At 43.6% G+C, this 25,463-nt stretch overlaps 2 protein-coding genes across 3 annotated transcripts in view; one reads left to right on the top strand and one right to left on the bottom strand.

Annotated features, from left to right (window-relative positions):
• Nucleotides 1-12,697, top strand: part of LOC130267489 (hepatitis A virus cellular receptor 2-like) — a 35,633-nt gene extending 22,936 nt beyond the window's left edge. For both annotated transcript variants that reach the window (XM_056517367.1, XM_056517366.1), the window contains exons 4-6: nt 3,544-3,870; nt 4,655-4,741; nt 11,786-12,697. In XM_056517367.1, coding sequence (XP_056373342.1) covers nt 3,544-3,870; nt 4,655-4,741; nt 11,786-11,799 — 428 coding nt within the window. In that variant the 3' untranslated portion in view covers nt 11,800-12,697. The remainder of the gene's footprint in view (nt 1-3,543; nt 3,871-4,654; nt 4,742-11,785) is intronic.
• A 3,253-nt stretch (nt 12,698-15,950) lies between these two features.
• On the bottom strand, nt 15,951-21,061 carry LOC130367491 (hepatitis A virus cellular receptor 1 homolog). Its single transcript, XM_056569914.1, has 3 exons — nt 20,693-21,061; nt 18,150-18,196; nt 15,951-16,076 (listed from the first exon to the last, which is right to left on the bottom strand). The coding sequence occupies exons 1-3, from the start codon at nt 20,946-20,948 to the stop codon at nt 15,951-15,953; spliced, it is 429 nt and encodes a 142-aa protein (XP_056425889.1). The 5' UTR covers nt 20,949-21,061.
• Between the last annotated feature and the right edge of the window lie 4,402 nt (nt 21,062-25,463).

Raw genomic sequence — 25,463 nt, 5'->3', positions numbered from 1 at the left:
AGGGGTCAACTTGGGGAAACCACCACTTATGCTGAGTGCACAAGAGGTTGCAATAAAACAACTTGGTAGTTTTATTTCTAGAAAGTTAAGCTGTAATGGGCAAAGAAGAACAAATGGCATTACATAGACACATTACATAGCACAGCACAAGTACAACCTTGTATGCTTACACTGCCATAGCTTAAAGGGGTACTCTGCCCCTAGACATCTTATCCCCCATCCAAAGGATAGGGGATAAGATGTCTGATCGCGGGGGACCCACTGCTGCAGACCCCCTTAATCTTGGCTGCAGCATCCCAGTCATCCGGTGCTTAGAGCGAACTTTGCTCCATGACAAATGACTGGTGATGTGGGGCCGGAGGCTCGTGACGTCACGGTCACGGCCCCTCGTGACATCACGGCCATGCCCCCTCAATGCAAGTCTATGGGAGGTGGCATGACGACTGTCACGCCCCCTCCCATAGACTTGCATTGAGGGGGCATGGCCATGACGTCACCAGCCTCCGGCGCTGCACACAACACTCTAAAGGAATGCTTGGTGCAGCAGGGAGATAGTGTGGGTCCTCAGCAGCGGGACCCCTGCGATCAGATATCTTATCCTCTATCCTTTGGATAGGGGATAAGATGTCTAGGGATGGAGTACCCCTTTTAAGAATGGAGCTATATGTCAGCCCCTCTGGTATAATAGTCTATAGTGGGTTTAACAAAGGGTCGAGAAGCCGTTTCTACCAATCACACTTTGACCTACGTTTGATGATGACCACCCAGTCCTACACTACCAGTGAGAGCTACAAATACCTTCCATCAAAAATAATAATAACAATATACAATGGCTGCAGCCATACAATAGGCAACTTTTTTTGACACCATTTTTTAGTCCCCATAGTGGACTATTACATGCAATCTTCTGATGGCATACACTGTTCAATGTTATGCCATAGCATAGATCAGTGTTATTGGCGCTCTGCTGATCCACCCGATTTCACCGCGGCGGTGCTAAACAGCCCGACTGAGCTGCTGGGAACGGTTTTACTTTTACGTTAAATGCGGCGATCAACTTTGATCGCCACGTCAAAGGGGTTAATGTTGGGCATCACCGCGATCAGTGATGTAAGGCATAAGACATGGGTCCTGCCGGCTGATAGCCCACTTCATAGCAGGGGAACGGGTGCAGGGTAGTGTTGAGCGGCATAGGCCATATTCGAATTCGCGAATATTCGCGAATATATGGACGAATATTCGTCATATATTCGCGAATATTCGCATATTCGTTATATTCTCGTTTTATTTTCGCATATGCGAACATTCGCGTATGCGAAAATTAACACATGTGAATATTAACATATACAAAATTAACATACGCGAATATTCGCATATGCGAACATTAGCATATGCTAATTTCCGCATATGCGAATTTGTGCACGCCAGTCTCACACAGTAGTATTAGAGTCTTCTTTACACCACACAAGCTGGAAGCAGAGAGGGATGATCACTGTGATGTGTACTGTGAAAAAAAATAAATAAAAAAAAACCGAATATTCGTAATTACGAATATATAGCGCTATATTCGCGAAATTCGCGAATTCGCGAATATGCGATATTCGCGAATAATATCCGAATTGCGAATATTCGTGAGCAACACTAGTGCAGGGCATACAGGTATGCCGTGCATCCTTAAGAGGTTAATAAACTTGCAACACTCATGGCCTCTACTCTTGGACTCTACATCCTGAATTAACTAAATGTGACTGACTTGTTCGGCTTTTGGGGCCCCACTTTTAATTTTGCCCAGGGCCACATTAAAGGGGTAGTAAGACGTAGATGGGATGGGCACTACAACACCTGAATTATATCAGCTACAAGCATAGACCATGTAAAGAAGACTCGGTGTGAATAAGGTTCTATGGGGTGCCAGACAAAAAGGAGTAGAGTCAATTCCACAAATCCAATAGTAGAGAAGAAATAGTCTGCACTCACCATGGGCTTCCTTTTAAAATCGGACTTTATTAAGCCGGCAGGCAGTGTTCATACATAGAAAAATTCACACCCGAGTGCACAGGGAGGGGGAGTAGCTAGCGGCTAGACAGCCGAAGTATACTGGAACAACAGCACCGTTTCTCGTCTGTGACGCTTCTTACGGTTCCTACTAGGCCTATGGTGAGTGCAGACTATTTCTTCTCTACTATTGGATTTGCCACATTAAAAGGGGTACTCGTGTGGAAAACATTTATTTTTATAAATAAACTGGTGCCAGAAAGTTAAACAGATTTGCAAATTACTTCTATTAAAAATATTTACCCTACCCAGTACATTTAAGCAGCTGTATGCTACAGAGGAAATCCTTCTCTTTTTGAATTTCTTTTTTGTCTTTTCCATAGTGCTCTCTGCTGACACCTGATGCCTGTATCAGGAACTGTCCAGAGCAGCATAGGTTTGCTATGGGGATTTTCTCCTGCTCTGGACAGTTCCTGACACGGACAGAGGTGTCAGCAGAGAGCACTGTGGACAAGACAAAAAAGAAATTCAAAAAGAAAAGAAATTCCTCTGTAGCATACAGCTGCTAAAAAGTACTGGAAGGATTAAGATTTTTTAATAGAAGTCATTTACAAATCTGTTTAACTTTCTGGCACCAGTTGATTTAAAAAAATGTTTTTCCACCGGAGCACCCCTTTAAGGGGTTATCCAGGAGTAGAAAGCCAGAGCTAATTTCTTTCAAAAAGAGCACCACGTCTGTTCCCAGGTCGTGTTGTGATGGATGTGTGTGTGTATATATATATATATATATATATATATATATATATATATATATATACATATGCTTGGCTATGGCTTGGGTATGTGTATACGTAAAATGTTAATTTAGGAGCCAGCCCTCCCCCTAATGTCATTCTGCTCCTTCCTGTCTGGCCCACACCATTGAAATGACTGGAGGAAGTTTCAAACACCTAAAAGGCCCATCCCCCATTCTACTCTCTGCTCAAAACCTCCCATCGTGTTGGGATCCTGAACAAAGACTGAATAGCCCGCCAAGCATTTCAGGAAAGGACTGAACCTTATATGGTGTGCATATGGTATGTCAAGACTAAGAACATCCCCTAGTGAGGGTGGGAACTTATGATAAGTACAAAGGCTATATAACTAAGTGCACAGGCTAATAAAAGACAGAAGCATTTGAAACCGACATGGCTCTGTTTGATTTACTTTGGTATAGTTCGGTATATAAATTCTGTATACGGATTTGGCCTGGAGTAAGATAGTTACAAGAGCACTGAAAAAAATCTATCTCGGTGTGTGGTATTACAACTTGGCTCCATTCACTTCAATGGAACTGAGTTGCAGAACCAAACCTTACCTGGAGACAGACGGGGAGCGTCTTTAGAAAGAAATTGGCTCTGTTTTTCTATTCCTGGATAACCCCTTTAAAGCCTGTGGAAGTTACAGGAGTTAAAAAAAATCTAGATGTCCATTGTTGGAAGTCTCCTTTTAAGTCAGTTGTATTGTTTAAAAATTTGTCTAAAGTTTTTATTTTTATTTTTTCCTTAGCACCAGTTGTCATTGGTTCATTGGATAACTCAGTGATATTACCCTGCAAATATTCCACCACTGAAGGGTTAACTCAGTTGTGCTGGGGAAGAGGCGACTGTTCTAACCTTAGGTTGTGTTCTGATGCAATCCTCCGGACCAATGGCAGCAAAATTATCAAGAGGACATCTAACAGATATGAGTTACTGGGGAACCTCGTCGAGGGGAACGCATCCCTGACCATCACCAGCTTGACTATGGAAGATGAAGGCATTTACTGCTGCAAAGTGATTATCCCGGGGCCGGCCAATGACGTGAGCCGAGAACGCACCCTACAAATATTGACAAGTAAGCAAAATTTCCTTCCGTGTTGTGTCCATAATTCTCTCACTGAACTACACAATATATAGAAAGCAGATGCACTGTCTATAACCCTCACAGCAGGGGAAAGGCCACTATAGGGTCACAGAGATCTACTGAAATAATATGGAAAGATTTATAGCGGCAAACATTTTATAAAACTGTTGAGTGCCCCCATTACCGGTCCCTCTACTGGTCCCTTATTTACAGTGGCTCCAGAACGCCACCATGTAACAATATCATCAAAGTGCCTCCCTTAATAATGCATCCAGAGTACACCTATTAAAGATCTGCGGTGTATATCCACAGGATAGGGTATGTGTCTAATCGCAAGGGGGTCCGAACACTGGGACCCCCCGCAATCTCCTGTACGGGGTCCAGGCATTGCCGCCGCTGTGCGTGTATAATGCGCGTGTCGTCGACCTTACTGAGGTCGACGACCCTTCACCCCCTCATACAGCTCTATGGGAGAGGCGGGGATGCACGAACGCTGCATCTCCATCTCTCCCATAGAGATACATGAAGGGGGCGTGTTAGGGACGGCAATACCTGGACCCCATACTACGTCCCAGCGTTCGGACCCCCCATGATCAGACACTTATCCCCGAGGGGAAAAGTGTTATACACGGCAGATCTTTAATAGGGGTTAAAAAAAAAACAGAAATGTTAAGCTCCATGTTGGCTGCGCAACATGTCAAAAGGTAATATCAATGACAGTAACACTTTAATGCTGTATAGTTTTTTATGTTTTTATTTTGATTTCTATGTTTAGAAAGACTCAACTGGAACACGACTGGAAACGTGATAAGAGGGATTATGATCTTTTTGGTCCCCATTATAGTCCTGCTCATTTATAAATGTAAGTCTGGTTTACTTTAAACCACAATTGTCAGTCACATCTCTACAAACCACGTGCTGGTATGCGCTCGGAAAACTACCAGAACGTAGTGATTGGTTACAACGTTCAGGTCATTGCCGTAAATGGCGCCCGAACCTCTCCCAGCACGGTTATGTTGGCACCACATTTTGTGGGTTTTTAAACGTATATTAACCTCAGAGGCGCATATCGTATTAAGGAGGCACCCTTAGTATTTCTTTATAGCAGATAGAATTTTTTTATATACAACAACTTTAAATCTAATAGCTAAGGAAAGCTTAAAGGGGTACTCCGCCCCTAGACATCCTATACCTTAAGGATAGGGGATAAGATGTCTGATCGCGGGGCTCCCGCTGCTGGGGACCCCCGCGATCTTGGCTGCGGCACCCCAGACATCCGGTGCACTCTGTGCCGGATGACTGGCGATGCAGGGTGGAGGCTTGTGACATCACAGGGCCCCATGACTACGGTAGCGACTGAGGGGCAAGGAGGTTAAGTATGTTTTTTTTATTTGTATTTTTTACCTGTCTGAGCATAAATGTGTAAAAAATATGATCGCCGGATAACTCCTTTAGGGTACGTTCACAAGATTTGATGCACAGGATTTTTTGCTTTTTGCTGCAGACTTCAATGTAAACTAAATGACTGAGCGCAGCTTCTAATCTGCAGTTACAAATCCTGCGCATCAAATCTGCGCAGGATCCTGAATGTGTGAACGTACCCTAAAAGGGGTACTCCGCTGCTCAGTGTTTGGAACAAACTCTTCCGAACGCTGTAGCCGGGAGCTCAGGACATCATAGCCCCGCCCCCCTCATGACGTCACGTCCCGCCCCCTCAATGCAAGTCTATGGGAGGGGGCGTGACAGCTGTCACGCCCCCTCCCATAAACTTGCATTGAGGGGGCGGGGCGTGATGTCATTAGGGGGCCGGACTATGACCTCGCAAGCTCCAGTTCGGAACAGTTTGTTCCAATCGCTGAGCAGCGGAGTACCCCTTTAAGATGTTATTCAGATCGAAATTCTGGATCTAAAACTAACTTGATGCTAAAAGGCAGAGATTTGTGTAAATACATATTTTGTATTGAAGAACAGAAGAAAGCCAGCAGTAAAATGAACTTCTCTTTTTGGATATCCAGGGTAAAACACTTGGAAGTGGAATCAAGCAAGGAATCAGACATCAGTATAAATACAGGAAACGCTCTGCATGACGCATTTCAGGTCATGTGACCTTTTTTTCAAATCCATGATTGTTAAAAAATATTGATCCTTCCAGTACTTATTAGCTGCTGAATACTACAGAGGAAATACTTTTCTTTTTGGAACACAGAGCTCTCTGCTGACATCACGAGCACAGTGCTCTCTGCTGACATCTCTGTCCATTTTAGGAACTGTCCAGAGCAGCATATGTTTGCTATGGGGATTTTCTCCTACTCTGGACAGTTCCTAAAATGGACAGAGATGTCAGCAGAGAGCTCTGTGTTCCAAAAAGAAAATAATTTCTTCTGTAGTATTCAGCAGTTAATAAATACTGGAAGGATTAAGATTTTTTAATCTTACACTTTACACCAGCGCCGAATGCCGTGACCCGGCTACCCGATACCGGACACCGAGACGCGACAGTCGTTACCTTGCGGTGAGTGCACCTACGTTTTCTATTGTTGTTCTAATTTACAAATCTGTTTAACTTTCTGGCACCTGTTGATTTAAAAAATAAAACGTTTCCACCGGAGTACCCCTTTAATACGATACCGATGCAGGATGAGGAAAAATTGACCTTAAAAGCAGGCGCTCAGGTATCCATGGAAGAAGCCGCAACCAGGTGATGGAGGTGAAATGAAGTTTGCAGTTTATTTCAAAATAAAACATAAAATCTCATGTGACTTCTTCCATGGATACCTGAGCGCCTGCTTCTAAGGTCAATTTTTCCTCATCCTACATTGTTCTCAATACGGGAAAACTACCCAGCTTTCCCGAGAGCTGTGGGATTGCACGGGATCCAACTTTCACAATACCTCAGTTGAGGTTATATGTGTATATCTATACGCTCTAGGTGAGCGCCCATTTTATAGACTCTACGTCTACCCCCATTGTGGGGCTTCTTTATTTTACTAGGGTAACGCACAAGGCGCCTTTTTCTGGGCCCTTTTCTCTCTATTTTTTCTCCACTATTACTATGGACCACATGGACCTCACCGAGAATCATAAATGGATTCATATATACATATACACACCAGTATACCACCTTAATACAGATTCATAAGGAAATCATTAAATAAACAAGAAAGACAAGAAAATTAGAGCGAACATTTTTTAATAATCACAGAAAAAGCACATTTAACACATTAATGCCCACTGTTCAATAATGCAAAATAAGGTCCGATCTGTTATTGAGGCCATCAGGTTGGAATGTTTGTAACAAATACCGTATACACTCGACTATAAGCAAATTTTTTCGTGCTGAAAACGCCCCCCCTCTGCTTATACTCGAGTGAACTCTCCGCCTGTCAATCCATTCTCAGTGGTCTTCAACCTGCGGACCTCCAGATGTTGCAAAACTACAACTCCCAGCATGCCCGGACAGCCGAAGGCTGTCCGGGCATGCTGGGAGTTGTAGTTTTGCAACATCTGGAGGTCCGCAGGTTGAAGACCACTGCGGCCTTCGCTATCATCCAGACCCCCCTTTAGTTTTCTACTCACCTCCCCTCGGTGGGAAGAAAGGGTGAGCTGCTCCGGGCCATCTGTGCTGCAGGGACCGTCCGGTGGGGAGGGTTAGTCGTTCCGAGCTGTCCATCTTTACCGGGAGGCCCTCTTCTCCGCTCCGGGCCTGCCCCGGACTAGTGATGTTGCCTTGACGATGACGCACAGGGACGTCTGTGTGCAGCAGACGTCCGTGACATCCCTGCGTATGAATGTCCCTGTGCGTCGTCGTCAAGGCAACATCACTAGTCCGGGGCCAGCCCGGAGAGGAGAAGAGGGCCTCCCGGTGAAGATGCACAGCTCGGAACGACTAACCCTCCCCACCGGACGGTCCCTGCAGCACAGATGGCCCGGAGCAGCTCACCCTTCCTTCCCACCAAGGGGAGGTGAGTAGAAAACTAAAGGGGGGTCTGGATGACGACGAAGGCCGCAGTGGTCTTCAACCTGCGGACCTTCAGATGTTTCAAAACTACAACTCCCAGGATGCCCTGCTGGGAGTTGTAGTTTTGCAACATCTAGAGGTCCGCAGGTTGAAGACCACTGATGAAGGGATTGACAGGCGGTGATGATGAAGGGGGGGAGGATGATGACGAGGGGGATGATGACAGGGTGATGATGACAGGGTGATGATGATGGGGGTGTTAATGACGGGGGTCTGGATGATGACAAGGGGGATGATGACACGTGATGATGACAGGGTGATGATGATGGGGTGTTAATGACGGGGGTCTGGACAATGACAGGGGGGGGGGGATGATGTATTTCCCACCCTAGGCTTATAGTCGAGTCAATAACTTTTCCTGGGTTTTTGGGGTGAAATTAGGGGCCTCGGCTTATATTCGGGTCGGCTTATACTTGAGTATATACAGTATATCCAACAGACCTCTTTATTGGCTGGTTACTGAACTAATTCTATACCATGAAAAGAAAAATCTGTTACGTCACCGAAGTAAATGTCGCGGAAGTGTTTGGATACACTAGAAATATCAAGCGGATTGTTGATACCTACCCAATTCTTTTTTACAATGATCTTTTCGCAGTGCGGAGGTATGAAAGGTGGCATTTCTTCCACCACATTTCATAAACTACAAAGTCAAACTGGCAATGAATTGTTTAACAGGAAACAAACTATTTTCAACACCGCTTGTGTTAGTCATTTTAACCACATACTGGCAGACGACACACCTAGCTTGGCCGCACTTAAAAAAACCTTTAAAATGACGCCAAGTAGAGCTATCAGTGCAACTTTTACATGATGGAAGGGCACTGGGGGACCACATACTGGCCTCGTCTACTGGAAAAATTACAACTAAACTGTAAATATTTATTTATGGGTCTTGTTGAAGGACAGGTAAAAACTTTACGATGATGTTTTTTATTTTACTAAACACTGTGCTTAAAGTGGTGACGAAAGAAGGCTTTGAAACGGGACCGGAAAGAGAAGAAGGCTAAGTAGGTTTAATGGCAAGTAAATCCGCTCGTGATTTTTTGTTGTACCCTGAGTCTAGCTCTATTTAGGAAGCAACTTGGATAACCTCTGTCAATTAACCGTTTACAAACCACATCAGATTCTTGTAAATATGTACTGTCTGAGGAGCTATATCTTCTAGCACGAGTCAGTTCCCCCACAGGTACAGCAACTACGCTATGTTTAGGGTGACATGACTATGCCCAGAGAACAGTGTTCCTTGACGTAGGTTTTCTGTAAGTAGAAGTATGAATGCAGCTCCCACCTGCACTTAAAGGGGTACTCCACCCCTAGACATCTTATCCCCAATCCAAAGGATAGGGGATAACATGTCTAATTATGGGGGTCCCGCTGCTGGGGACCCCCGCAATCTACCTGCAGCACCCGGCATTCGTTCAGAGTGTCGGGTGCAGTGCCGGAGGCTCGTGATGTCATGGCCGTGCCCCCACTCAATGCAAGTCTATGGTAGGGGGCGTGATGGCCTTCAAGCCCCCTCCCATAGACTTGCATTGAGGGGGCATGGCCGTAACGTCACGGTGACGTCACTAGTCTCTGCCCCGCATCTCCAATCATCCGGAAGCAAAGATCGCTCTGTGCACCATTTGTCTGGGGTGCCGAAACCGAGATCGCGGGGTCCCCAGCAGCGGCACCCCCACAATCAGACATCTTATCCCCTATCCTTTGGGTAGGGGATAAGATGTCTAGTGGCAGAGTACCCCTTTAAAACAATAACAAGAAACAAAGTTTTGTGGCATGTGTGAGTGAAAAATATATTGTGGAAGTCATTGTTGACATAGTTGACAAAGGACAGAGCTTCAGCTTCAGGAGATGACCAGTTGACAACTGTATCAGCATTGAATTACAGACATTCACACTGGATGCGTTATCGGTGGCTAATATATTTGTACATTGGTGGAAATTGCAATATACCGTATTTTTTGTGACACCATTCCTTTTTTCAGCAGTATTGTTTGGTTTGGATGTTAGGTTGATGACATAGTTGTCATTTGGTCATCTTCTGAAGCTAAAGGTCTGTCCTTTGTCAACTATGTCAACTTCGACAACTTCACAATTTATTTTTCACTCACACATTGTCACGTTGAGTGCAGCCCTAAACTTGCCCACACCCTCTGTCCCTGCCTACTAGCATACCCATCCTAAACAACGGGTCCACAGCCACGAGGACGGTCCCTACCTAACTATGTGCAGGGAATGTCCCATCAAAATAATATAATACTATTTTAAAGAAGTCAGGAACAGCTGGAAGCAAACAAAAATAACAGAAAGAAATCCAGACAAACACACAGAAAAGCGACTAGCTGGATCAGCCACTTGAAATAGTGAGGTACCAAAACACAAGAGCAGAAGAGAGGTTAAAAGCCAAGCTAAGATCAACATCCAGATAACAGAGAACAAACAACGCTGGTTACTCAAAACTAAGTATTTTCACTGGCAACAAAAAACAGATTGAGCTGGACTTAAATGCTCACACCACAGATTAGCCGCTACAGCCCAGAACGGCTAGGGCGTAGCCAAGCAACCAGGCCAGGCCAAACTTCAGGAAAGATTAACTCTTCGATTTCTTACACGCATGGCATCAAAAAGAAACTCCATTTCTTGTTATTGTTTTAAGTGTAGGCGAGAGCTGCAATCATACTTCCACTTACAGAAAACCTATGTCGGGGAACACAATTTTTTTTTTTTTTTTTTAATAAATTATTTAAACAGAGTCTAGTAAGATAAAAACATCATCGTAAAGTTTTTACCTGTCCTTCAACAAGACCCAGTCTTAAATAAATATTTACAGTTTGGTTGTCATTTTTTCAGTAGATGAGCCCCAATTTCGGCCAGTATGTTGTCCCCCCAGTGCTCTTCCTTCATGTAAAAGTTGCACCGTTAGCTCTACTTGGCTTCATTTGAAAGTTTTTTTTTCAAGTGCAGCCAAGCTAGTTGTGTGGTCTGTGAGTATGCGGTTAAAATGACTAACACCAGCGGTGTTGAAAATACTTTGTTTAGTGTTAAATAATTAATTGCCAGTCTGACTTCGTAGTTTACAAAGTGTGGTGCAAGAAATGCCACCTTTCATATGTCGGCAGTACTAATAGATCAATGAAAAAAAGAATTTGGGAGCATCTTAGAGGTATCAACAATCCGCTTGATGTTAATATTTCTAGTGTATCCAAACACTTTTGCGACATTCACTTCGGTGACGTAACAGATTTTTCTTTTCATGGTATAGAATTAGTTCAGTAACCGGTTAGAGGGGGGGATGATGTCAGGATTCTTCGTAATAAAGAGGTCTATTGGATATATTTGTTACAAACATTCCAACCTTATGGCCTCAATTACAGATCGGACCTTATTTTCCATCATTGAACAGTGGGCATTAATGTGTTAAATGTGCTTTTTCGGTGATTATTTACTTTTTTTTCACTCTAATTTTATTGTCTTTCTTGTTTGTTCAATGGTTTCCTTATGACTCTGTATTTATACATATGAATCCATTTATCATTCTCGGTGAGGTCCATGTGGTCTATCGTGTTAAAGAGGGATTGGTTTTTCCCTTTCCTCATGATTGAATCACCTGTGTCCTACCATTTAAATACTCCACACTTTCCCACCGACTATCATGAATTTGAAAAAACGTCACATGACCTGAAACGCGTCACGCATAACGTTTCCTTTTTTTCATCCTGGTGTCTGATTCCTTACTTGATTCCATTTCCAAGTGTTTTACCCTGGATATCCAATAAAGAGAAGTTCGGTTTACTTCTATTCTTCGACATTGCCTGGAGCTTCTGTGCTGTCATAATTTTCATCTATAAGGTAGAAAACTGATTTATTTTATTCTATATCCTGCAGGCGGCTCCTTGTAGAAGCTGAAGAATATGATGAATCCAATAATATCTATTCCAAAAGGAGATGGTCTCATGAAAAGAACCTTAGTTAATATTGTCACTGGGGGTTCTTCCCGCCGTTCATATCTCCTTTGGCAGGTTGGACCCTCCTTTATTATTCAGAATGGACAATTGTGAAGAAAGAGCGCTTCCCATGCTGAAATTAAACTAATTTTATATGCAGCTCCTTTCCAAATCTACGTCTCCAAGTTTACATCTTACAGTGAAACTTTCCAAGAAGACCATCCCTGAGAAGACCCCTTGCGATCCCCTTTTTGTAACTGATTTTTCTTTTAGGAGGGTACAGTCCACGTCATTCTGCCATGGGGAGAAGAGCCATGCTGGTGACTAAGAATGAGAAGGGGAACCATGCTGGAAACCAGTGTAGAAGTGGGGGAGTCATGAAGAGATGGAGAGCCATATTGGAGAAGAAGAATGAGATGGGGGCCATTCATGGGACACAGAGCCATGATGGGAACTTATATTGAAATGGGGAGTCATGTTGGAGCCTAGGAATGAGATGGAGAACCATGCTGGGGAATAGCACTAAGATGAGAAGCAATTTTGGGGACCATGAATGAGATGAGGAACCATGTTGAGGAATAGTAATGAGATGGAGAGCCATGCAGGGGACCAGGAATGAGATGGGGAGACATGAAGGGAACCTGGAATAAGATGAGGAGCCATGCTGGGAACTAGGAATGAGTTTGAGAGCTATGTTGGGGACCATAAATAATATCTATACCCATGCTGTGGGCAAGGAATAATATGTGAAGTCAGGACAGGAAATAAGATGGGAAGCCATGCTGGGGACCAGGAGTAGGATACTGGAGACCATGAATAAGGGTGTGTACCATGCTGGAGACCATGAATAAGGGTGTGTACCATGCTGGAGACCATGAATAAGGGTGTGTATCATACTGGAGACCATGAATAAGGGTGTGTACCATGCTGGAGACAATGAATAAGGTTGTGTACCATGCTGGAGACCATGAATAAGGGTGTGTACCATGCTGGAGACCATGAATAAGGGTGTGTACCATGCTGGAGACCATGAATAAGGGTGTGTATCATGCTGGAGACCATGAATAAGGGTGTGTTCCATGCTGGAGACCATGAATAAGGGTGTGTACCATGCTGGAGACCATGAATAAGGGTGTGTACCATCCTGGAGACCATGAATAAGGGTGTGTACCATGCTGGAGACCATGAATAAGGGTGTGTACCATGCTGGAGAACATGAATAAGGGTGTGTACCATGCTGGAGACCATGAATAAGGGTGTGTACCATGCTGGAGACCATGAATAAGGGTGTGTACCATGCTGGAGAACATGAATAAGGGTGTGTACCATGCTGGAGACCATGAATAAGGGTGTGTACCATGCTGGAGACCATGAATAAGGGTGTGTATCATGCTGGAGACCATGAATAAGGGTGTGTACCATGCTGGAGACCATGAATAAGGGTGTGTACCATGCTGGTGACCATGAATAAGGGTGTGTACCATGCTGGTGACCATGAATAAGGGTGTGTACCATGCTGGAGACCATGAATAAGGGTGTGTACCATGCTGGTGACCATGAATAAGGGTGTGTACCATGCTGGAGACCATGAATAAGGGGTTGTACCTTCCTGGAGACCATGAATAAGGGTGTGTACCATGCCGGAGACCATGAATAAGGGGTTGTACCATGCTGGAGACCATGAATAAGGGTGTGTACCATGCTGGAGACCATGAATAAAGGGTTGTACCATCCTGGAGACCATGAATAAGGGTGTGTACCATGCTGGAGACCATGAATAAGGGTTTGTACCATGCTGGAGACCATGAATAAGGGTGTGTACCATGCTGGAGACCATGAATAAGGGTGTGTACCATGTTGGGGACCAGGAATAAGAAAGAGAGCCTTGCTGGAATCAATGAATCAGTTGGGGGACAATGCTAGGGGGATGGGAATATCAGGGGTTGGAGACCATTAATCAATAAATCATGATAAACAACATAATTTTTGGTTTTCATTATTATTACATTTTTATCTGCGCTGTACATGCTCGCTGACTCCATTACACACTTTAACTTCCATTCTAAATTCTATTTTCTATGAAAGGACCACCACAATAAAAGACACTTTTTTTTAGCACAGATTAATGTAGTCGGCTCAGAGACAGTCGGTTTTATTGTATTTCTAAACCCCGTGAAGCCCGATCCTGCAGTCAGGAATTATTTCCCTGCTTCTACTCCTGAGGACTGTAGGGGGCATCTATGGTCAGCGCAGGTCAGTATTAGAGATGAGCGAACTTACAGTAAATTCGATTCGTCACAAACTTCTCGGCTCGGCAGTTGATGACTTTTCCTGCATAAATTAGTTCAGCTTTCCGGTGCTCCGGTGGGCTGGAAAAGGTGGATACAGTCCTAGGAGACTCTTTCCTAGGAATGTATCCACCTTTTCCAGCCCACCGGAGCACCTGAAGGCTGAACTAATTTACGCAGGAAAAGTCATCAACTGCCGAGCCGAGAAGTTTGTGACGAATCAAATTTACTGTAAGTCCGCTCAACTCTAGTCAGTATTATGCACACATGACATATATTTCTAATGCTATGTTCACATCAGCGTTCAAAGCTCCATTCCCTGATTCCGCTAAAATGACTGGACAGGTTTTTTTTTTTGTCCGCTAAAGTCTAATTACGCGCGTAATTGTCCAGACTAATAAATGATTACATTTTTTATTTGAGTTTTGGTCACATCACATCCCAGATAAAATGTAATAATAAATAATGTAAAAAATTTAGTAAGTGATCAAACAGCCAGAACTACATTAAACTACAGCTCATGGTGCAAAAATAATAAAATAAAATAAAATAAATATATAAACCCTAACACAGCTCTGTAGGTGGAAAAATAAAAAAGCTAAAGGGGCCAGAACACTGCGATGAACAGATTTGAACTTCTTTATTTTTTTTTAACCATAAAGCGAAACATACATTATCCAATTTTGGTAACCTTGGATTCGTATCAACCCATAGAATAAGGTTTGCATGTTCGTTTTACTTTTTTGAACTTTAAAAAAAATTGTTGCACCACAGAATTGCGCAATTTAATTTCACCCTAAATGTTTTTTTTTCAGCAGTGTGTGATAAAATAAAATTTAAAGTACAACTTGGCCCAGAAAAATAAGTCTAATACAAGTTTGTCAGTGAAATAATAAAAAAGTTATGTGTCTTAGAAGGCGAGGAGGAAGAAAACGTAAGCAACAAGTCAAAATTCGAGGGGTCGTGAAGGGGTTATGTAAACCAACCATTTCACCACATCTTGTGTCCTCGTATTTATAGGCACTAGGGGGGAGATTTATCAAAACCTGTGCAAAGGAAAAGTTGCCCAGTTGCCCATAGCAACCAATCAGATCGCTGCTTTCATTTTGCAGAGGCCTTGTTAAAAATGAAAGAATCGATCTGATTGGTTACTGTGGGCAACTGGGCAACTTTCCTCTGAACAGGTTTTGATAAAACACCCCATAGGTCTAGGGAACAGAAGTAATAGCGGGGGTCAAGTCCTGCAGGAACGTGTAGGAACTGAGGGGGAGATTTATCAAAACCTGTGGAGAGGCAAAGTTGCCCAGTTGCCCATAGCAACCAATCAGATTGCTTCTTTCATCTTTCAGAGGCCTTGTTACGAATGTAAGAAGCAAGCTCATTGGTTGCTATGGGCAACTGGGCAACTTTGCCTCTCCACAGGTTTTGATAAATCTCCCCCTCAGTTCCTGCACTTTTTCCACAGCAGGAACACTGTTCCCATTAGCAGAAGTCCTGCAGGACCATCCCTTGGGTGAAAATCATGAGTGAGTTCCCTCACTTTTTCAGGACTTGACCCCTGAGTGATAGATATACCAACCAATATTATAAATCACCTTGACCCTCTATCGGTCCACAGATGTCTAATATCTAACATACCTAAAGGTCACTTGTCCCATGTAGGGTGCACGTTACCTTAAATTGCATATAAATATATAATATGAAAAAAGTCAGAAAAGGAAAATCACAGGTGACCCCAAAGTGGCTCACACTTTATTTTTGGGGTGTTTGAGAGGTTTTCCTATGAGTAGTTTAGTTACAGATGTTCCATATGGAGAGTCAACCAAACCTAAATATATATATAAGAAGGAACAAAGGGGGAAACAGAATTATTATAATTCCTCGAATAATATTTGCACTAGAAGGAAAATTCTTTTCTCTGGAATCCACTGAATCTTTTACTGTCTGAAAAGTATAAAATAAAACAAACGATAAGATTCATTGGGAAAGAAGAAAGAAATAAAACATGCGGCTCTTTATAATACAATACATAAAAATGTTATAGGATAGATAGATAGATATGAGATCAATAGATAGATAGATAGATATGAGATAGATAGATAAATAGATAGATATGAGATAGATAGATAGATATGAGATAGATAGATAGATATGAGATGAGATAGATAGATATGAGATAGATATGAGATAGATATGAGATAGATATATAGATAGATAGATATGAGATGAGATAGATAGATAGATATGAGATAGATATGAGATAGATATGAGATAGATATATAGATAGATAGATATGAGATGAGATAGATAGATATGAGATAGATAGATAGATATGAGATAGATAGATATGAGATAGATAGATAGATAGATATGAGATGGATAGATAGATAAATAGATAGATATGAGATAGATAGATATGAGATAGATAGATAAATAGATAGATATGAGATAGATAGATAGATAGATAGATATGAGATAGATAGATATGAGATAGATATGAGATAGATAGATAAATAGATATATATGAGATAGATAGATATGAGATAGATAGATATGAGATGAGATAGATAGATATGAGATAGATAGATAGATGGATAGATAGATAGATATGAGATAGATAGATAGATATGAGATAGATGGATGGATAGATATGAGATAGATATGAGATAGATAGATATGAGATAGATAGATAGATATGAGATAGATAGATAGATAGATAGATATGAGATAGATAGTAACATAGTAACATAGTTCATAAGGTTGAAAAAAGACCAGAGTCCATCAAGTTCAACCTATAACCCTAATGAGTCCCTACTGAGTTGAGTTGATCCAGAGGAAGGCAAAAAACCCTCATACTAGAGGTAAAAATTCCTTCCCTAATCTAAATATGGCATCATAATAAATCCCTGGATCAACGTTCTGTCCCTTTAAATCTAGTATACATAACCTGTAATGTTATTACTCTCCAAAAATACATCCAGAGAGTTCACCATGATAGATATGAGATAGATAGATAAATACAGTGGGGCAAAAAAAGTATTTAGTCATCCACCAATTGTGCAAGTTCTCCCACTTATAAAGATGAGAGGCGCCTGTAATTATCATCATAGGTTATAACCTCAACTATGAGAGACAGAATGAGAAAAAAATCCATAAAATCACATTGTCTGATTTTTAAAGAATTTATTTTCAAATTATGGTGGAAAATAAGTATTTGCTCAATAGCAAAAGTTAATCTCAATACTTTGCTATATCCCCTTTGTTGGCAATGACAGAGGTCAAATGTTTTCTGTAAGTCTTCACAAGGTTTTCACACACTGTTGCTGCTATTTTGGCCCATCCCCCCATGCAGATCTCCTCTAGAGCAGTGATGTTTTGGGGCTGTCACTGGGCAACATGTGACGTCACGCTCCGCCCCTCAATGCAAGCCTATGGGAGGGGGCGTGACAGCCGTCATGCCCCCTCCCATAGGCTTGCATTGAGGGGGTGGAGCGTAACGTCACACGGGGCGGAGCCTTGACATCACACGCCGCCGGCCCTATGGTCGCCGGTAATCAGACCCGGAGCGAACACGCTCCAGGGACTGATTATAAACGGGGTGCGGCGTGCAAGATCACGGTGGTCCCCCCCGGCGGGACCCCCACGATCAGGCATCTTATCCCCTATCCTTTGGATAGGGGATAAGATGTCTAAGCACCGGAGTACCCCTTTAAAGAAGAAGTTACAGGCCTGTGAGAGCCAGAAATCTTGCTTGTTTGTAGGTGACCAAATACTTATTTTCCACCATAATTTGCAAATTAATTCTTTGAATTTTTTTCTCATTCTGTCTCTCATAGTTGAGGTTATAACCTATGATGATAATTACAGACGCCTCTCATCTTTATAAGTGGGAGAACCTGCACAATTGGGGGCTGACTAAATACTTTTTTGCCCCACTGTAGATATGAGATGATAGATAAATGGATAAATAAATAGATTATTATATATTTTATTTGTAGGGAGAAGACTTTGCTTTACCATCTCTTCTGTAGATCTGTTCACAGTAAGTTTTCTATCTTCAAGATCTGAAACACACAAGTTTTGTGGCATGAGGACGTTATAGGGGGTAAATATACTGGGCAGTCCTTTATATAAGCCCACCAGGGACACAAGCCCCATAAAGCCGCCTAGTATTATGTAGCAGCGTATGGTGGTTTTAATTTGGTATTGAACTGTAATATTTACATATTTGCATATTATGTGGCCACTATATGGTAGCCTTATACTGTATATGCCCTATATGGGACTATTATTATTTGGGATCTATATTTGTATACTGCATATTATGTGGCCACTATATGGTAGCCTTATACTGTATATGCCCTATATGGGATTATTATTATTTGGGTTCTATATTTGTATACTGTATATTATGTGGCCACTATATGGTAGCCTTATACTGTATTTGCCCTATATGGGACTATTATTATTTGGGATCTATATTTGTATACTGCATATTATGTGGCCACTATATGGTAGCCTTATACTGTATATGCCCTATATGGGACTATTATTATTTGGGTTCTATATTTGTATACTGCATATTATGTGGCCACTATATGGTAGCCTTATACTGTATATACCCTATATGGGACTATTATTATTTGGGTTCTATATTTGTATACTGTATATTGTGTGGCCACTATATGGTAGCCTTATACTGTATATACCCTATATGGGATTATTATTATTTGGGTTCTATATTTGTATACTGCATATTATGTGGCCACTATATGGTAGCCTTATACTGTATATACCCTATATGGGATTATTATTTGGGTTCTATATTTGTATACTGCATATTATGTGGCCACTATATGGTAGCCTTATACTGTATATGCCCTATATGGGATTATTATTATTTGGGTTCTATATTTGTATACTGCATATTATGTGGCCACTATATGGTAGCCTTATACTGTATATACCCTATATGGGATTATTATTTGGGTTCTATATTTGTATACTGCATATTATGTGGCCACTATATGGTAGCCTTATACTGTATATATCCTATATGGGATTATTATTATTTGGGTTCTATATTTGTATACTGCATATTATGTGGCCACTATATGGTAGCCTTATACTGTATATACCCTATATGGGATTATTATTTGGGTTCTATATTTGTATACTGCATATTATGTGGCCACTATATGGTAGCCTTATACTGTATATGCCCTATATGGGACTATTATTATTTGGGATCTATATTTGTATACTGCATATTATGTGGCCACTATATGGTAGCCTTATACTGTATATGCCCTATATGGGACTATTATTATTTGGGTTCTATATTTGTATACTGCATATTATGTGGCCACTATATGGTAGCCTTATACTGTATATGCCCTATATGGGACTATTATTATTTGGGTTCTATATTTGTATACTGCATATTATGTGGCCACTATATGGGAGCCTTATACTGTATATTCCCTATATGGGATTATTATTTGGGATCTATATTTGTATACTGCATAGTGTATGAGCACTAAATCGTGGTATATAGGCTTTATATGTGGGTATTATATACCGTATTTTTCGCCCTATAGGACGCACCGGCGTATAAGACGCACCCAATTTTTAGGTGCAAAATCCAAAAAATTAAAGATTTTGAATCCAATAGTGGTCTTCAACCTGCGGAACTCCAGATGTTGCAAAACTACAACTCCCAGCATGCCCGGACAGCCGTTGGCTGTCCGGGCATGCTGGGAGTTGTAGTTTAGCAACATCTGGAGGTCCGCAGATTGAAGGCCACTGCATAGGAGGTAATACTCACGTGTCCCCGCCGCTCCGGACCCGTCACCGCTGCCCTGGATGTCGCTCCATCGCTGTCGCCGTGTCACCGTCGCTCCGGAACGTCTCTGCTGCCGGCCGGGTATCCTCGCACTCCGTCGCCATCATCACGTTGTTACGCACGCCGACTCACGTACGCGACGACGTGATGACGAGGAAGGAGAGCGCCGGCCATACAGGGGATCCCTGAACGGAGAAGACACCGTGGAGGCAGGTAAGGTCCCTCCCGGTGTCCTGTAAGCACTAACCCGGCTATTCAGTCGGGCTGTTCGGGACCGCCGCATGTGAAATCGCGGCGGTCCCGAACAGCCCGACTGAACAGCCGAATTAGTGTCACTTTCTCTTCAGACGCGGCGGTCAGCTTTGATCACCGCGTCTGAAGGGTTAATACAGGGCATCACCGCGATCGGTGATGTCCTGTATTAGCCGCGGGTCCCGGCCATTGATGGCCGCAGGGACCGCCGCGATAGGGGTGTATTGCCGTATAAGACGCACCGACTTTTTCCCCCCAGTTCTGGGGAAGAAAAAGTGCGTCTTATACGGCGAAAAATACGGTAGGTTCTTTACTGCCGTCTATATGTAGAGAACTCTATTGTTTGTCTATAGAGTTATTTTTCTCACTGAATATGAAAACATTTTAGACATTTGCCCCAAAACATATACAGTAGGTTGAAATGAATATATTCTTATTTTTGGGTACATAGGAGTCTCCTTACTTTCCATAGGCTCCAGTATCTTTATTACAATTTCTTTTTTCAGGTCATCGAAAGGTCTTTTGATCTTCACACGGCAGCAGTAGGTTCCTTCATCTTCTTTAGTGGCCCCGGTGATGGTCAGGGACACGTCCCCCTGTCTGATGTTCCCCAGTAACTGGTATCTGTAAGATTCGCTCTTAGTCAGTGTGTGGCCAAAAGTCCAGATGATTGTATCATTACAGGCGAACTGCGGACAGTCTCCTCTGCCCCAGCACATGAAGTCCGGATATTCATTATCAGTATAGGTGCAGGGTAGGGTTAAATTGTCATTCACTGATCCTGTGACATCTTCTCCTGATACTGTCAGACCTGGTGGGTTGGAAAGTGAGATACAAGTTTTTATAGCCCAGTATTTACTAAAATACTACAAGGACTTTTTGTGACATTTCAACTGCATTTACCCCAAGAATCTGATCCATGAAGATATGACCCTCTGGGATCCCTACTGATCCTGAGATCTAGCATTATCTAGAATGTGGGGTCCCTATTAGTCTATGTTACGCCGAGGGACAGGTGAGTAGATTGGGATGCGATCCGCGAGCGAGCGCGTCCCGCTATGCGAATCACATCCCCGCCGGCAGTGTCAGTGCAGCGCTCCCGGTCAACGGGTCTGACCGGGGCGCTGCAGAGAGGAGAACGCCGCGAGCGCTCCGGGGAGGAGCAGGGACCCGGAGCGCTCGCGGCGTTCTCCTCTCTGCAGCGCCCCGGTCAGACCCGTTGACCGGGAGCGCTGCACTGACACTGCCGGCGGGGATGTGATTCGCATAGCGGGACGCGCTCGCTCGCGGATCGCATCCCAATCTACTCACCTGTCCCGGTCCCCGGCTGTCACGTCCTGGCGCGCGCGGCTCGCTCTTAGATTTAAAGGGCCAGTGCACCGCTAATTGGTGCCTGGCCCAATCAGTGTAATCAGCTCCCACCTGCTCCACGCCTTTATAACCTCACTTCCGCTTCCCAGCATTGGTGGATCTTGTTGCCTTGTGCCTAGTGAAAGCGTTTCCTGTGATTGCCTTACCAGTGTTTCCAGACCTTCTGCCGTTACCTTTGACTACGAACCTTGCCGCCTGCCTTGACCTTTTGCTACGTCTGACCTCGCCTCTGTCTAGTCCTCCTGTCCCACGCCACTCTCAGCAGTCAGTGAGGTTGAGCCGTTACCAGTGGATACGACCTGGTTGCTACCGCCGCAGCAAGACCATCCCGCTTTGCGGCGGGCTCTGGTGAATGCCAGTAGCAACTTAGAACCGGTCCACCGGTACGGTCCACGCCAATCCCTCACTGACACAGAGGATCCACCTCCAGCCTGCCGAATCCTAACAGTCTATTTTATGCAACATCAAGTCCTCTACTCTCCCTGTACTACATGTACTGTACTGCTCCTAGTGATGAGCGGCATAGGCCATATTCGAATTTGCGATATTTAGCGAATATATGGACGAATATTCGTCATATATTCGCGAAATTCGCATATTAGTTATATTCGTTTTTTCTATGCGCATTTGCGAAAATGTATGTGCATATGCAAAAATCGATGTGCATACGCGAATATTCGCGAATATTGAGCCCTCCCTTTAATGGTATAGGGAACTAATGGGCTAGTGCATTAACTCTGTGATTTTATGCCCATTGAAACCAATAGGCCCATTATGGTCTATGGGCATATCACGGTATGTAAAACTGTAAGATAAGCAGGAGGGTTTCGGCAGTACAGTGGATGGGAGAGCGGTGGTTGGAGTCCCGGGGTGGGACGGAGTGTTACAGTGTTGTGGTTAATCTTTACTTTCCTGGAAAAGCTGCTGAGTTGCCCATAGCAACCAATCAGATCCCTTCTTACATTTTTCATAAGGCCTCGGCAAAATGAAAGAAGCGATGTGATTGGTTGCTATGGGCAACTGGACAACTTTTCCTTTGCACAGGTTTTGATAAATCTCCCCCTATGGGTTTCAGGAATTAATTTTAAACACCTGCACTTATAATTACTGTAATTAATACACAGTCGAGTCTTTATTTATGTTTTTTCCACTTGTTTTACTATTTACATAACGGAGGTTCCTTACTTGTGTTTAGTTGTGTATGTACGAACCCGGATATGTAATCTTAACTATCACTATGACTGTATATTTATTGATGTTCACTTTACTATTGCACTGTAAATCAATGAATTTTGTAAAGTATATATACCGTGCACTTTAATCCATTTGTTGCTTGACAATGGCTGCGAGAGGCAGCCGAAACGTCGCCTCTGATGGGTGAATAAAAGCCGTACACCTTCTTTTTCACTAAGATTTGTGTGCTGCTAATTTCTTTTTTATTGTATCTATCTATCTCATATATATATATATATATATATATATATATATATATATCTCATATCTAATCTATCTATCTCATCTCATATCTATCTATCTCATATCTATCTATCTCATATCTATCTATCTCATATCTATCTATCTCATATCTATCTATCTATCTATCTCATATCTATCTATCTATCTCATATCTATCTATCTCATATCTATCTATCTATCTCATATCTATCTATCTCATATCTATCTATCTCATATCTATCTATCTCATATCTATCTATCTCATATCTATCTATCTATCTCATATCTATCTATCTCATATCTATCTATCTATCTCATATCTATCTATCTCATATCTATCTATCTATCTATCTATCTATCTCATATCTATCTATCTCATATCTATCTATCTATCTATCTATCTATCTCATATCTCCAGAAGGATATAGATACTCTAGAGAGAGTTCAAAGAAGAGCTACTAAAGTAGTACATGGATTGCAGGATAAAACGTACCAGGAAAGGTTAAAGGACCTTAACATGTATAGAAGAAAGAAGAGACAGAGGGGATATGATAGAGACTTTTATATACATAAAGGGAATCAACACCGTAAAGGAGGAGAGAAGATTTATATAGGAGAAAAACTACCACAAGAGGATATATGTTACGCCGAGCGCTCCGGGTCCCCGCTCCTCCCCGGAGCGCTCGCAACATCCTCGCTACTGCAGCGCCCCGGTCAGATCTACTGACCGGGTGCGCTGCGATACCGCCCCCAGCCGGGATGCAATTCGCGATGCGGGTGGCGCCCGCTTGCGATGCGCACCCCGGCTCCCGTACCTGACTCGCTCTCCGTCGGTCCTGTCCCGGCGCGCGCGGCCCCGCTCCCTAGGGCGTGCGCGCGCCGGGTCTCTGCGATTTAAAGGGCCACTGCGCCACTGATTGGCGCAGTTGGTCTAATTAGTGTGTTCACCTGTGCACTCCCTATGTATACCTCACTTCCCCTGCACTCCCTCGCCGGATCTTGTTGCCATTGTGCCAGTGAAAGCATTTCCTAGTGTGTTCCTAGCCTGTGTTCCAGACCTCCTGCCGTTGCCCCTGACTACGATCCTTGCTGCCTGCCCCGACCTTCTGCTACGTCCGACCTTGCTCTTGTCTACTCCCTTGTACCGCGCCTATCTTCAGCAGTCAGAGAGGTTGAGCCGTTGCTAGTGGATACGACCTGGTTACTACCGCCGCTGCAAGACCATCCCGCTTTGCGGCGGGCTCTGGTGAATACCAGTAGTAACTTAGAACCGGTCCACTAGCACGGTCCACGCCAATCCCTCTCTGGCACAGAGGATCCACCTCCTGCCAGCCGAATCGTGACAGTAGATCCGGCCATGGATCCCGCTGAAGTTCCACTGCCAGTTGTCGCCGACCTCACCACGGTGGTCGCCCAGCAGTCGCAACAGATAGCGCAACAAGGCCACCAGCTGTCTCAACTGACCGTGATGCTACAGCAGCTACTACCACAGCTTCAGCAATCATCTCCTCCGCCAGCTCCTGCACCTCCTCCGCAGCGAGTGGCCGCTTCCGGCCTACGACTATCCTTGCCGGATAAATTTGATGGGGACTCTAAGTTTTGCCGTGGCTTTCTTTCGCAATGTTCCCTGCACTTGGAGATGATGTCGGACCAGTTTCCTACTGAAAGGTCTAAGGTGGCTTTCGTAGTCAGCCTTCTGTCTGGGAAAGCTCTGTCATGGGCCACACCGCTCTGGGACCGCAATGACCCCGTCACTGCCTCTGTACACTCCTTCTTCTCGGAAATTCGAAGTGTCTTTGAGGAACCTGCCGGAGCCTCTTCTGCTGAGACTGCCCTGCTGAACCTGGTCCAGGGTAATTCTTCCGCTGGCGAGTACGCCATCCAATTCCGTACTCTTGCTTCCGAATTATCCTGGAATAATGAGGCCCTCTGCGCGACCTTTAAAAAAGGCCTATCCAGCAACATTAAAGATGTTCTGGCCGCACGAGAAATTCCTGCTAACCTGCATGAACTCATTCATCTAGCCACTCGCATTGACATGCGTTTTTCCGAAAGGCGTCAGGAGCTCCGCCAGGATATGGACTTTGTTCGCACGAGGCGTTTTTTCTCCCCGGCTCCTCTCTCCTCTGGTCCTCTGCAATCCGTTCCTGTGCCTCCCGCCGTGGAGGCTATGCAAGTTGACCGGTCTCGCTTGACACCTCAAGAGAGGACACGACGCCGCATGGAGAATCTTTGCCTGTACTGTGCCGGTATCGAACACTTCCTGAAGGATTGTCCTATCCGTTCTCCCCGCCTGGAAAGACGTACGCTGACTCCGCACAAAGGTGAGACAGTTCTTGATGTCAACTCTGCTTCTCCACGCCTTACTGTGCCTGTGCGGATATCTGCCTCTACCTTCTCCTTCTCTA

The sequence above is a fragment of the Hyla sarda genome, chromosome 4 (genome assembly GCF_029499605.1).
Source record: "Hyla sarda isolate aHylSar1 chromosome 4, aHylSar1.hap1, whole genome shotgun sequence".
Classification (NCBI taxonomy): Eukaryota; Metazoa; Chordata; class Amphibia; order Anura; family Hylidae; genus Hyla; species Hyla sarda.
Note: the sequence above shows the minus strand (reverse complement) of the source record. Positions and strands in the feature narration are given on the sequence as shown.

Coding starts and splice junctions, on each gene's coding strand:
- LOC130367491 (XM_056569914.1), bottom strand. CDS start 20,948: ATGTGCTGGGGCAGAGGAGACTGTCCGCAGTTCGCCTGTAATGATACA. Junction 18,197..20,692: donor GATACTGGAGCCTATGGAAA/GTAAGGAGACTC, acceptor TGTGTGTTTCAG/ATCTTGAAGATAGAAAACTT. Junction 16,077..18,149: donor ACAGATCTACAGAAGAGATG/GTAAAGCAAAGT, acceptor TATACTTTTCAG/ACAGTAAAAGATTCAGTGGA.